The sequence below is a fragment of the Mirounga angustirostris genome, unplaced genomic scaffold (genome assembly GCF_029215605.1).
Source record: "Mirounga angustirostris isolate CCGP_5_RB_7025 unplaced genomic scaffold, mMirAng1.0.hap1 SCAF_4, whole genome shotgun sequence".
In the NCBI taxonomy this organism is placed as follows: Eukaryota; Metazoa; Chordata; class Mammalia; order Carnivora; family Phocidae; genus Mirounga; species Mirounga angustirostris.
The window spans coordinates 162,413,235-162,427,886 of record NW_026991712.1 but is presented as its reverse complement, the minus strand read 5'-3'; the positions used below and the strand labels follow the sequence as shown (position 1 = coordinate 162,427,886).

Here is a 14,652-nt window from a genome sequence, read left to right as displayed (position 1 = left end):
ATGCCTGGGGCAGGGAGGGTGCCAGGCTGGCTGATCGCCAGGCGTTGCGCTTAGACAGCGTTTGCTGCCAGAGAGCAGCCCCCAGCGAGGACTGAATTCATTCACGGCGTGCCTGAGGCCTGGGCCCAACCTCTCACTGGCAAAGGGACAGATTAGCCCCCTTCTGGCTGAATCCAGCAAAAAAGATCTGCTTTCCTGCAGCAAGATGTGGGCGCATGTGAATGAGGGCATTGCCTGCCCCCCTCACACCAGTGATCGGTCCGTTGGGTCACTCTAGGCTCGTAGTGTGAAGGTCCTTCTACTGGTCAGAAAAATTCCTAGCACTCTTGCTACCCCCAGAGAAGAGAACCTCGGGCTCGACTCTGCATTTTATCTGACTACACCTGAACTACCAAGGCTTGAGGTGAGCAGTGTGAAATCTGAACGCATGACCCAACTAAGATCTGTGGCTCTGCTTTGTAGACCAGGCCCCTCCATGCTCGAGGTCTGCCAGTTCCCTCGAAAATTCCCCAGGCTCATTCCTGGATGGTGAATTTCGGACTCAGAGCCCACATGGGAGGCCCACACCCTCAATGACCTCTCACAACAACTAACTTTTGCACACAGCTCTGTAGCTTACAAAGCACTTTCCAATACATGATTGTAACTGATCCCCCCACCACCACTACCACCAAACACAGCACTTTCTAGAAAAAGAAATCAAGACTCAGAGATACTGAGACCTGCCTAAAGTTACCTGACTGGTTGCTCAAAGAGAGGGGATGTGGACACAGGTTTTCCAGCTCTGAATCCCATGTTCTTTCTTCCTCCACTGCTCCTTCCCCACCTGATGATGGCTGCAGGCGTAGGAATGCCAACCACAGAGAGGACAGTACTCTCTGGGTTTCCTTATAAGCAATCATTCTCCTGGAATCAGGGAGCTGCAGCCAGAAAGCTGCAGGCAAGCAGGGAGAGAGGGGTCGTGCTTGTCCCTGGAGAAGGAGGTGTTTCCAGCCCCCAAGCAGGTCTCTCTGGAGAGAGGGGCTGAACTGAGGTGGGGTTACTGAGATATCCTACCAGCCAACAAGTTAGTGTCCCCCACCCCTCCGTGACCCAAGCCCTCTGGGAGCCATCCCTACTGCACCCCAATACTCACACATAGGTGTTTCTACCGGTGCTCCCAAATTCCCTACAGACCTGCTCTCCAACCACAAAGTCAAGTCAGGAAACCAAGAGGAATTCCGCAGCCCATGCAATCAAGTGTTTCAAACCATAGACCAGTGACCCAAATGCCAGCTGGGAGAGCAAGATGGATTTTGAGGTCAGGTAGGTCCGGGTTCAAATTCAGACTTCCGTCACTCACTTGCTTTGTTTCCCTGAACTAGTCACCTACCCTCTGTGAGAGCGAAGCCTAGTGACCCTGGCCAGCTTACCAGGCCCACAGGAGGCTGCCTGAGGCCTATTCTCTTTGCCTCCTGCTAGCTGGAGAGGAGGGGGCTCTGTTTGTCAGCTTTTCCTTTGAGTTTTAATGACAGCCACCCCTGAAGTAGGCATGAAAACCCTCTCCCTGGAGCCTGAAGGCTATGAGGAACCTCTCCAGGAACCCACTGGAAGCCATTTGCTTCCGAGCTCAGGATGGAGCTGGGGGATGGGGAGGCGGATTAGTAATCCCTTGGCTTCAGCCAGGACTCCCTGATGACAAAGATTCATGCATGCGTTGTCATCTTCACTGTTCCAAAACAGCGTGATGATTTTGCTCATTTTTAAAATGCAGGATATGTATAGCTCCAATTTGTCAAGAATCCATAACATCACATCATTCCCTAAACGTTGTGCTTTACGGCCTCGGGGGTACCAAGTGAACTGGCTGCTTCTACCACGAGAGTCTGCTCCCTCTCGTGGCCCAGGGTGAACCCCACGCCCTGAAGCCGCTCTGCTCTCGGGCATGTGGGGGAGTACCTGCAGCAGCCAGAGAGGAAGTGACTCAGCCCGGTGGCAAGTGGGAGGGGCGGCCAGAGAGAGGGCCCCGTGCCCAGCCTGCTCCCCCTCCGCACATCCGCACCAGACACGGCCTCTGTCACCGCCTCTCCCAGCAGGACTACAGTGTGGCCAGCACAGCAGTCCTGGGGCCGGCAGGGGCCCGAAGACCCCGCTGCTAGCAGGAAGCCCAGAGGCTGCAGTTCGGAGGTCCAGCTCCGGTCTCCTTTAGGAGGCCAGAGTCACATACAGGGAGATGATGTAATCAGTGATGTCCCTCTTCACCCCGCTGCCCCGAGGAAGTTCCCACTGGGCTCCTCTGCGGCCTCCATGAGGGCTGGGGGCGGAGAGACTGGAGGCCGAAAGGCCCCTGGCCAGAAGGATGTGTTCCCGAGTGATTCTGGGAGAAAGGGCTCCAGGGCTGTGCACATGGAGGGGGACCCGCGGTCCCCTCTGGGGAAAAGACAAACAGAAGAGAGACCAGTCCCTGCAGATGGGGCAGAGGGCTTCACCGGCAGCCACTCTGAGAGCTCCCAGAGCAGAATCGAGGGCAGCAACACCAGGCCTGCCACCAGCTCGCCCCTCCCGAGGGCCTCCGGAAGCAGCTGATGTGACAACAAATAATCCGTCACTGTGTGTGGGTGTCAGAGGAGGAAGGGACAGACTTAATAGCTCTTTCTGGGGCCGTGCTGCTCTGGTATCTCCCATCCAGAGAAGGAACCTGGGGAAGCAGCCAAGCACCCTGGCTTGGGAGACATTCCTGGTGGCCCCCTGGCTCTGGGGGAGGGGCGGGGGGCGGCCTCTGCCTTGTGCAGCGAGGCCAGAGCAGGTCACTGACAGCCCTCCCCTTCATGCCTGCCTGCCCTGCTACTAAGGGGACCCATCCTCAGCTCAAACCATCGGTGACTGCCTTGTGTGGTGACTCAGCCAGGGAACCAGGCTTGCCACGGAGTCCCACGTGGAGTTCGGGTTCTTGCCGCCCACAATGGCCCAAATCACGCAAGGAGAAAAGAGCAAGGGACTGAAGAAAGGCTGGCTGAGTCTGAGAGCCACCTTCGGGTCCACGGTGCAACCTGAATATGTTTCTCGGCCGAGCCTCGGCTCACCCAGAGGAGAGGGACGGCGCCGCCCCGCACAGGGTTCCCTGAGGACCGCCGGAGCCGGCGTGGGGGAGGCACCAGACAAATGTTGAGTTTCCTTCCTTCCACCCCAGATTTCCAGAGCGACAGACGGCAAAGCCTGGGCCAGGCCCAGGTACATGTGACTCTCTCTCTTTATACTGTTGTCGTTGTTGTTGCTTTTTGGGGGGGAGGGGGCAGAGGGAGAGAGAGAATCTTAAGCGGGCTCCATGCCCAGCACGGGGCCTGACTCGGGGCCCGACTCGGGGCCCAATCTCACAACCCTGAGATCACGCCCTGAGCCGAAATCAAGAGTTGGATGCTCAACCGACTGAGCCACCCAGGCGCCCCTCTTTAACTGTTTTTTTTTAAAGATTTTATTTATTTATTTGAGAGAGAGAGAATGAGAAACAGAGAGCACGAGAGGGAAGAGGGTCAGAGGGAGAAGCAGACCCCCGCTGAGCAGGGAGCCCGATGCGGGACTCGATCCCGGGACTCCAGGATCATGACCTGAGCCGAAGGCAGTCGCTTAACCAACTGAGCCACCCAGGCGCCCTCTTTAACTGTTTTTAACAGCGAAAATCACTCTACCATCACCCTGTAAGAAAGGCAACTGGGACTGGGGTCAGCAAACTGCCTTGCCTTAATGGCCTCTATCAAAAATGAAATCAATTAAATTTCACAACTTCCACAACGAACAGCACAGTTCACAGACGCTGCTGGATGCAGCTGCTCGGAGGGGCAGGACTGCAGAGGCCGACGGTGGGCCGGGCCGTCAGGGTGCCCCTCAGAGCCGTTCAGAGGGCAGGCCCACACGCGAATCTCACCAGTTCTGAGCCACCGAGAGGCCACAGGGCTAGTGCTGGGGTCCGTGAGCCACCCCGACAGACACTCAGTGCACGCACTGGTGAGAGCATGCTCATCACATGTCGGCTTGCCTGCTTGTCTCCTGAGAGGGTGAGCTCCTAGGAGCGAGGCCTGGGCCTTGGCCACTTCAGAATCCCCTGCCCAGGCTCAGCAGGTGCACAGAAAGTACGTGTTGAAACCACAGCCAAGGGCGCCTGGGTGGCTCAGTTGGTTAAGCGACTGCCTTCGGCTCAGGTCATGATCCTGGAGTCCCGGGATCGAGTCCCGCATCGGGCTCCCTGCTCAGCGGGGAGTCTGCTTCTCCCTCTGACCCTCCCCCCTCTCATGTGCTCTCTCTCATTCTCTCTCTCAAATAAATAAATAAAATCTTTGAAAAAATGAAAAAAAAAAAGAAACCACAGCCAACAAAGTTAAAAAAAAAAAAAAAGCACACATCGGGCCCAGCCCTTCAGTTCTAGGGATTTATCCTACACATATATGCACACAAGTTCACAAAGATAAATGTGCTCAACGAGGGTCCCTGTAGAACCATGTATAACCGTAAAAAACCACAAAAGATAAAACCACAAAAATCAAAACACGCATGCTCACAGATATCCAGACAGGAAACACTCTACATGTCCACCAAGAAAGGACTGGTTAACTACAACACGTTCCATTCGATGGAATACTAAGTCCACACCTGCTGGTAAAGATGCCTGTGGTATATTACGTTAAAAACAAACAAACCAGCACTATTTGTATAATATGCTCCCATTTGGGTAAAGAAAAAAAGATTATACATATCCTTGAATATGCACAGGAAATTTCTAGAAGAAACTCAACGGTGGATACCTCCAGGCAGGATGAGGGGCCCAAGGAGGGGAGAGAGAGTTTTATACTTTCCCACGTTGTTTAACTATTTTACCGTACACTACTATAATAATAATTTTTTTTAAATCTAAATTTTTAACCCATTAGAACCGTTAAGAGGAGTAACGGGCTCAAGGGCGGCCTCAGAGAAGGCACACCTGAGGGAGCATGGCATGGGACGCGTGTGGAAGTCTAAGTGTCCTGAACGCACCAGCCGTGGGCCGCGGCGAGGCTGCGTCAGGAGAGTCGGGCAGGAGGGACAGAAGCACCACTCTTGGTACACCTAAGCTCTCTCTCAGGTGGCCGCACACATGCTCATAAGGAGCCTCCTGCTTGCCTGCTGGCGTCCACACAGGCTGCGAGGACCACCAACACGTTCAAACTGGAGACCTCAGGACGCCTCTTCCAGGAACACCCCCAGACCTGCTAGCGAAGAGCTTACCTGGACCTCCCCAGAGCCGGCCCCGGGGTCCTGACTGCAGGCCAGGCACGAGGCTGAACCCGCCACAGACATAGCACCTCGTGTGCAATCCCCATTACTACCTTAGGAGCAAGGAGCGTTGTGTCCATTTTACAGAGGAGAAGATGAGGCTGAAAATGGGCAGTGACTTGTTCAAGGTCACTCCGCTAGCGAGCGGCAGAACTGGGTTTTGAAGCCAGGTCTGATCTGAGCCTAGGCGCTTAACTTCTAGGTGAGATGGCTGAAAGCCTCCCTACCCGCTACCTACAGGCCAGGAGGGGGAGGGACCTGCCTCCAGGAAGGGGCAGTTCCGTTCTTCAGGCCAAGAAGGGACTGCTTCAGCTGTGCCGAAGACCCTTCCAGCTCTACAACCCCATGAGTCCAAGATGCCGGGTGGGTTGGACTCCCTGGGGCCAGAGCCTGCCCAGGATGAACGGCACAGCATGGGCTCTAGGGTCACCCAAGTGTAGGCCGGAAGTCTGGCTCTGCTCCTACCGGCTGTGAAACAGTGTACGGGTTACTTAGCCCCTCTGGACCTGGGGGTTCTCTTCTATAAAACAGACAGCCCCTCCTTCCTTAGATTCTGAGAAATTTTCAATAGGTACTGCAGAGTACTTAGCAAAGAACCTGGAAGGTGGTGGTAATCTGCCTTTTCTGGCTGCTTTCCTTCCTGTTCCTTCAGCAGGGACCACACTGGGAGAGTAGTCAGAAGAGAATGCACCCTGGGGAACTCCCGCCAAACGCAGTACCTCCAGAAGCTCCACGCTGACTGCGAAAAGGAGCAGGACTCTTACTCTCTAGAGCTGGCAGATGCCAGAAATGGGGTTCCAAGAGCTCCACAGAATTTGGGGCCAGCCAGTCCTAAGGTCTCCCAAGGAACTGAGCTTCTCTCTAGAAGTACCTGCTGTCCCCCTATCAAACCTCAAACTAGCTCTGCCCCAAACCTAAAGACAAACGACAGGCACATCAGTCCTGCTCTTGCCAATTCCCGCTGCAATGTCCAGGCCCCTTTCTTCTTCCTCCTGGATGCTTGGGTCACAGACACTTTAAAAGCTAAACATCTTCTGTCTCTTTTGCCAAGTAGGTGGCAGTCTGTAAACATATTTAGAGTGGACAGCTTCGTTCTGAATAACAAGAGCCCTTCTCAGTTTTCTCTGGGGCTTTCCAACAACTAGAGTTTCTTTGAAATCGTCAGGCCTGTATATTACTGTACTGTGTAAGCTCTGGGGAGCCTGAACTCACTCCCCAGCTAGACCACCATTAATCAGAAGAGGACGACCACCACAGGGCTGTAGCCTCTTCTGGGGGAGGAGTCCTCAGTGCCCCCTCAGGAAGGGGCACCTCAACTCAAAAGAATACCTTTGCTTGCTGGAGCAAAATCAGGCTGCTCCAGTTTATTAAAAGGGAGCTTAGAAATTCTTAAAAAATAATAATAATAAAAGGTACTCTAGAATCCCGCAGATTCCTGCAGATCCCTAAGGTGGGCAAAATCATATGCATGCAGACGGTCACTACAGCTCTGTCTGGAGAGCTAAAGACAGAGAATCACCTAAGTTCATCGGCACAGAGCTTGCTGAACAAATTATACACACTCATAATGAAAAATGACCCAAACATCCACGTGCCAGAATGGAACCATGGCTAAGGCAGGAAGTAAATCAAAGCAAGCGCTACCATCCCTTCCCCTCCCAGATCTTGATTACAGAGCCGCTGTGCACCCGCAAGGCCCCAGTCTCTTCTGGAAGAAATGCTCTTGTTTCAGGTCACGTTCTCTTCTACCTTCTTGACCCCACAAACCCAAGGACAAAGCCTGTGAAAATCTCCCCAGTTCCAAAGGGCTTGTTTGAAACCCTGTCCCCCAGCACACGCTCTCCATAGCACAGTCAGATTCTGGTCTAGCTCTGCACTCCTGCAGAGCTCAGGGGGACAAGGGCATAGGGGCAGCTCCTTCTCATCTCTCTGGTGGCTCTGAGTCCCAGCGGCCTCTGGCAGACATCTCTCCTTCTTGAGATGAGGCTGCTAACCCAGCCTAGGGAGTCAATCCAATCTCAAATTCTCGTTCCAGATAAGGTGTCCAGGGAGTACTGGGAAAGCTGTCTCTCCCCTGAGGATATGCTGCTGTCCAGGACCCCAACAGCTGAAGCAGCGTGGAGAAGAGCTGCTCTGTAGGGCCATCCGAAGGCTGGAGAAATTATAGGAGTTTTGCACACTCAGCCAGTTGAGTTTCTGAAACACTGTACAAGGTCACCTCCCTGGGCAAATCTGGGCAGGGGCAAGGTGAAGAGAGGGAAGCTGCCTTTCTCCCAGGTGCCGACTCAGGCATAACCAGAGGGAAGCCTGGCCCGAAGCTGGACAGGGTGCCACAGACTTTGTAACTGATCCTCTCCCGTGAGATGTGCTCAGGTCTTACTGATTGTCTTCCAAGCCGCCCTATCTCTGCTCTATCATTCACTCTGTCAAACCAGGAACCTTCTCGTCACCTGCCACCACTGCTCCTCCCTCAACCATCACTTCCAAACATTCCCAGAGTCTGACTGATTTCTCCCCAAACACCTCTGATCTCCGTCCGCCCTTCCTCTCCTCCCCAACTGCCTCTGCCCTGATCCAGGCCCGCACAAGCACTCGCTCTGACCGCTGCAGCAGCCTCCCTCTGCACTCCAGACTCGCTCTCTCCCCAGTCCACTCTTCCCCGCAGCTAGAGGGCTCTTGGGAAGACGCAGGGCTAACAGTACTTCCTCCACTTAAAACAAAGCATCCCATCGCAAGAGAATAAGAGAATAAGGAGTTCAAGCATCTTAGACTGGCGCCTACCTCTCCAACACATCCCACAGCCAGGTCCCTTCACGCCCTGTGCCAGAGCCTCTCTGGTTTCCAAAGCTGCACCCACACCAGCACGCATCCCGGCCTGCGCCACGCTGCTCCCCTGCCCGGGGTGCCTCTGAGCCCTTGGAAAACTCTCCTTGCCCTCTGGGAGCCAGTTAAGCTCTAAGGGCTCTACAAAGTTCTCCCCAATCTCCTCCTCCTCCCTTGGTGGTTCCCACTACATGCTAGACAGACTGCTGTGAGGCTTGCCAAACTATGCAAGTGTTAATTGGTTAGGAGTTGGCCTCGTCCCTGCTGGACTGCAGGTTCTTCCAGGCCAGGGGCTGCCTCTCCATCCTCCTTCTGCAACATGCGGGGGCTCGTGTGTGTGCAACTGGGGTTCTGGATTTTGAGCTACTACACACATCAATGTGTGGGATGCTTCTTGAGGATACTAATTCAGATACCAGACCAGGGTCACGAAGAGGGACACACAGAAGAAACTCTACATACCTTTTTTCTCATGAATACTTTAAAATATGATTTTTCCCCCCCTCAGCACTCCTTCTGTTTCTTAAAAAAATGGTTCTTTCAAAGAGCTGGGCTGAATCATCCGCATAGCTCCCATACAGACTGGGTAAACTCCCCACAGATTTCCTTTTCAGAAAGAATACAATAAAATTCTGTCATCTTGTGATCCCTCGGGACACTTCTGACAGCTCATGGGACGCAGTTCCAGTTGAGACTAATTGCTTCAACTCTTTCTTGGAAGTTCTTTCCTACAGTCTGTAATAACACTTACCAAGTATTTCTCATTCAGTGTGTGCTAAATGTTCAACTTGCAACATCTTACTTAATCCTCACAACTGCCCTCCTAGGGAGGGGCCTTGATGTCCCCACTTTACAGATGACAAAGCTGGGCATGGAGAGAATAAGCTACCTCTAGCATTGGAAGTCAGATCTGTCTTACTGCAGAGCTAAACAGGCTCTTAATGAGAACAGTTTGCTGCCTTTCCAGGTCGAATGAAAGACACGGGAGCAAGGGCAGCACCCTGTACGATAGGCCTTCTGAGAGGGCAGCCTTACCTCCCTAGCTGCTCAAGCGACCTGCGACCCCAGGAAGAGAGGGGCACATGCAGTAGGCACCCCTGTACTGGGCGATGGAGCCCAGAGCAAGGCAGGGAGCTTGACACCTGCCACCCTCTGCCTACAAGTGCCTTCTCGGCAGGGACCCCCCACCCTGGCACGGACTCTCCCCGCTCAGGGGCCTGCGGTGGCCTCTTGAGAGGAATCCAGTCCTTTAGGCTCTCCCCTCCTCGTCCCTCCTCTGCTGGGACTGACTCCACACAGATAATTCTAAAACACAGATCCAATCATGTCACTCCTCTGCTTCAAAACCTTTTCACTGCCCTTGGCATAAAGTCCTAACTTGTTAACATGGCATTTCCTTGTCAACGGATACTGCCTTACCTTGCACCATGTTGACTTTCACACCACCATATGGAACAATCTGAGGCTTCTGGAATAAACTATGCGTGTACTCAGGGGCGCCTGGCTGGCTCAGTCAATGGAGCGTGCAACTCTTGATCTTGCGGTCCTGAGTTCCAGCCCCATTTTGGGTGTAGAGATTACTTAAATGAATAAATTAATTAAAACTTTCAATTGAAAAAACAAACTATGCGTGTACTTATCTCTAAGTAGAACACCTTACCCTTTCATGCTCACTGGCTAAGCCTTCCCACCCTTCTAGACACAGCTCCACTGTCATCACCTCTGCCAAGCCTTCCCAGGATCCGCCCCCCACCCAGGCTGGGCTCCCACGGCCCTCTGTGCCTGCTGCTGCTAGCTTTCTTACACCTTATTTCAACTACTTGTTTACAGGTCGGTCTCCTTTAACCAGGCCACCAGCTTCTTGACATAAGAATAAGAGCTAACATGTATCATGTGACAGACATGGTTCTGTGTATTTTACATGTGTTAACTTTTTTTTTTTTTTTTAAGATTTTATTTTTAAGTGATCTCTACACCCAGTGTAGGGCTCGAACTTACAACCCTGAGATCAAGAGTCACAAGTTCAGGGCACCTGGGTGGCTCAGTTGACTAAGCATCTGACTCCAGCTCAGGTCATAATCTCAGGGTTTTGGGCTCAAGCCCCTGCACGGGGCTTCTGGCTCAGTGGGGAGTCTGCTTCTCCCCCTCCCTCCCCACTTGTGTGCGCGCGCTCTCTCTCTCCCCCCCCCCACAAATAAATACAATCTTAAAAAAAAAAGTCTAAAAAAAAAAAAAAAGAGTCGCAAGCTCCACTGACTGAGCCAGCCAGGCGCTCCTACGTGTGTTAACTTTTTTAATCTTCACAACTCTATGTTATCACCCCTGTTTTAGAGATGAGGACACTGAGGCACAGAGAGGTTATACCACTCTCCTACTGTCACACAGCTAGAACGCTGCAGAGCCAGAATTTGAACTCAGGGAGTCTGGCTCCAATGCCCATTCTTCACCACTATACCAGAGAGTCCTTGCCTCTCCAGGCAAAGACACGGTTGTTGTCATGTGGGGAATGAATGAATAAATGAGGGCTACCTCCCGAAACCGCTCATATAGCAGGGCGGTCAAGGAGTCCTGAAGCAGCTCACAAGCACTGTTTACAAACAAGGATTCTCAGGCCATACAATTACATATTCTGCTCTTCCTTATCTCATGCAAAACTAAGCCAAGAGGGAAACGTGCCCAGCCCAGGGTGACGACCTTCTTCCCCACTGCTCTCAAAACCAAGCAAAGCCAACCGGTTTCTCCCGTGACTTAAAACAGAGCAAAGTCTATCCTGCCACCAAAGGCACCTGTCATCTCTTCCTTCCGCCAACAAACGGGCATCAAACCTAGGGAGTGGGGGTTGGCAGAGAACGCAAGATCGGAAATCCCAAAGCCCTTACCCACTGCCCGGAAGGTGTGGCCGAGTGGCGTGGGAATGGGCGGGCCTGACCCGGCACGGCAGGTGAAACTGACCACAGCGGCGTGCTATCTTCTAGGAAAAGGCCGGCCAAACGTAGCACTGGCAGCCAGGTAGCTCTGACCCGCACCTGAACGCCTCCCGCGATGCCCAAATTTCCCCAGCTAAGACGGGTGAGAACTCCTGGAGGGAGCCCTGGCTGGCCCGCCCTGGGGAGTCGTTCTAACTTTCAAGTCCCTCTCGGGATCGGGAGGGAAGCATGGAGAGGCAGAGGGTGTCTCGGGGAAAACCTAGCTGAGTTCAAACGCCGGTGCCCTCACTCACTGGCAGAATGACTCCGGGCAAGGCTGGCAGTGCCCACCTCCCAGAGCTGCGGCCGGACCCGAGGCTCCCCGCGGCCGCCCGGTACCCAGCGCACAGCAGCCCCCGCCCCCGCCGCCCGGGAAGGGAAGACCCCAGCAGAGGAGGGAGCGTTCGCTGTTGCCATTTCTGTCGCACCCGGATGGCCTCGAGCTGTCACCCCGGTCCCACCGCCACGGCCGCTGAGGCCCGCCCCGCTAACCCGCACCCCCCCGCCCGGCTCCCCGCTCCGGGACCCCCGCCCTCACCTTCCCCCGGTGCTCAGCGCTGCTCGCCCATAGTCCGTAGCCCGGAGCCGGGACTGCTCGGCGCTCCGTCCCGGGGGGCCGGGGCCGGGCCGGGGGCGTGGGAGCCGCTCACCGCCGCCTCCCAGCGCAGCCACCCGAGCCGCCACCGCCGCCGCCGCCTCCCTCCATGGCTGCGGCGCCGCCACCTGACAACGGAAGTGACGCACCGCCCCCTCCTCTCGGGCCAGAACCGCAGCCCCACCCCTCTCCCCCGACCCCGCCCCTCGCCTGTGTCTGCAGCCCCGCGGCCTCGGGATTGGGGCGCCATCTTGAGAATGGGCGGAAGCCTTCAGGTAGGAGGCCGGAATCCGATTGAGGATTGGCCTCAGGGTGGGATCTGGGCCGAAATCTGTGAAACGATTGGAGGCTGAGACCCTAAAGGGGCGGTACTTACCGCTCATCTATGTCTGCGGCGAGGCTGGGACGCGCACACCGCCCCCGCCCCAACTCCGCAGGACCTCGCGTGCCCTACCCTCGCCCTGCAGGGTTGGGAGAAGTCTCCCGCAGTTGGAAGATCGGCCAGTTGCAGTGTATTTGTCAGAAAAATGGCTCTTCCCTGATCCCCATTTCTCAGTTTCTGGAGCTCTGTGCGGAGAGCGCTGCAGTTGGGCTCAATAAAATGACAGGAATTCCTGTCTCAGCTCTCACAATTTATTTCACTCTGGGGCCCTCGCCTTTGTAGAAACCCCGCTCCAACCTGAAGATCCCAGGAGACTTGACCAGGGACGTTTACAGTGAAGAGGTCCTATACAATTCCAGCCATCTAACCTCTCAGTCCCTCCTGCTGCAGTTTCGGTCCCTTTCTCCTCCTCCTCCAGCAACCACGCCCTCCATGAATCAGCTTCTTGCACCAGCAGATGAGCCCTTTAAAGGGATTGCATCAGGCGGGTGACTCACTGGGGCCCTCTGAGACCCTGGCTTCCCTCCTCTGGCATCCAGAAGCTGCTAGAAGGGTTCAGTGGCAGCAGCACCAACGACCGACCGTGGCCCGAATCCTTTGTCTCAGAGATGTGAGCCGGTGTGCTGGCCGCATGTCTAACTCCCGGGTGTCTTTTCAGCTGTCTCCTGCGTCACTCTGTATCCATGTGTGGGCACACGTCGCCAAGCCTATGTGCCCTGCTGGGTTTTCCTAGGGGCGTGTGGCCAGGTGCTTCCGTGTATGTGCGTTTGTCATCTCCAAACAGGCAGTGCCAGGACACGAGAGCCAGTGTGAGTCTGGCTGCCTCCTCCTGTGTCCATCTCTTTGTCTCTCTGAATGCCTGGTGCCCACTGAGCTGACAGGGCTAAGTGACAACAGGAATCAAAACAGCTCCCGCTGTTGTTGTCACATGCTGTGTTAAGCACTTTAGAGGCATCTTCTAGGAAAAGGCCGGCCAAAGGGCGTCTGTTTACAGAAGAAGCAGCAGCTAGAGCTCTGAGAGGGGAAGTAACCTCTCCCAAGACACACAGCTAATAATGGCAAGGTTGTGACTTGAACCAAATCTGGCAGATGTGAGTCCTTGCTGCGTCTCTCACAAGCTGAGCGACTCCGTGTGAGTTCCCCAACCTTACCATTCTGTCGGAACAGGGATCACACTTCATGGGGTCACTGAGAGGATTGGGTGAGGATGGAAACAGCTTCTCACAGGACATGGCCTTAAGAGTGCTCACACTCACTTCAGTATAGTTGGGGACTGAAAGGCAGGCACAAAGGAGCCAGGCCAGGGCCCCCCAGCGTCTGTCTCTGACAAAGGGAAAAGCCTAGGGATTCCGGAAGCAAGCCCTGACTCTGCCAGCAATGAGTTTTGGGTTTTCCAGAGCTCTAATTATCAGCTAGATGAATCACTGGGAGCTGACACCACCATCCCCAACCCCCAGAGACTTTCCGTTGCTTCACAATATAGCATTTTAACAAAGAAGAGGAGGAGGAAGAAAAAAGAGGGGAGAAGTAATGAATAGAAACGAAAGGTGCCAGCCAGAGGAAATGAAAAACTGTCATCAGGACACCAACATGAGGAGACTGGCTGCACCGCGCGCGCACGCGCGCGCAGACACACACACACACACACACACACACACACGTCGCACGCGCGCGCTCGCTCCTGCTGCCTGCAGGCTCTCCAACTTTGGGTACACTGGCAGATGGTACTGCCATAACAAAGTGACGCCTGTCACAACAGCAGAGATGCTTGCTTGACGAGGTATAGGCAGATCTGCCTGTCACAGAAGCAGAGGAAGAAACCTTCACCCCTGAGGAGCTCCCTCATGCTTCTGTGACCCAGCATACCCTACTTACTGCTGGCTTCTGGCTTCTCCTTGTGGCCAAGCCCCAAGGCCTGGGTATGGCAAAGTTTCGAGTGCCAACCCCACACCCGGTCGGGGCCACCATTGATGTGATGTCTGGGACGCAGGACGGTGTGGTATAGTAGTTAAGATCATGGAGTTGGAGTCAGACAGACTTGAGTTCAAATCCCCACTGTGTTGTTCCCTGGCTCTTCGATCTGGAGATCTTGAGCAAGTCACCTCACCTCTCTGGGCCTGTTGGCTCCTCTGTAACATGAGGCTATGAATATATACCTCCAGGGTTGTTGTTAGGATGAAAGGAGAGGATTCTTCCGTTCCATGAAGATTTATGGTGTGCCTGCTAGGTGCAGAGCACTGAGTTAGATGGTGGGGGTCCAGGGGGACCAAACAGACTATGGCTCTGCCCTCCTCCTGCCCCTGGCACAGGCCCTAGCCGGTAGTCGGAGTCAGCAAGTGGTAGCTATTTATGACGACCATCTTGGCATTCAGCCATTAACTTCACCATGGGACCTGAGGAGAGCCCTCCCCCTTCCCTTTCACTCTGAAGAAGCTGGGCCTCAGTTTCCTCAACTGTAAAATGACAGAGTTGGATTGGACTAGTGGTTCCTGATCTTCTTGCCATCAAAGCTTCTCTTAGTATTTTCCCTCCACACGAGCCTCACATTCAGTAAGATTTTGTCTCCCATACAACCCACATCAAGTCATTTCTTCCCTTTTATT

At 54.3% G+C, this 14,652-nt stretch overlaps 1 protein-coding gene across 1 annotated transcript in view; it reads right to left on the bottom strand.

Annotated features, from left to right (window-relative positions):
- Positions 1 to 12,863, bottom strand: part of STK40 (serine/threonine kinase 40) — a 39,090-nt gene extending 26,227 nt beyond the window's left edge. Inside the window, exon 1 of the mRNA XM_064589458.1 lies at positions 12,044 to 12,863. Coding sequence (XP_064445528.1) covers positions 12,044 to 12,050 — 7 coding nt within the window. The 5' untranslated portion in view covers positions 12,051 to 12,863. The remainder of the gene's footprint in view (positions 1 to 12,043) is intronic.
- Positions 12,864 to 14,652: the final 1,789 nt, after the last annotated feature.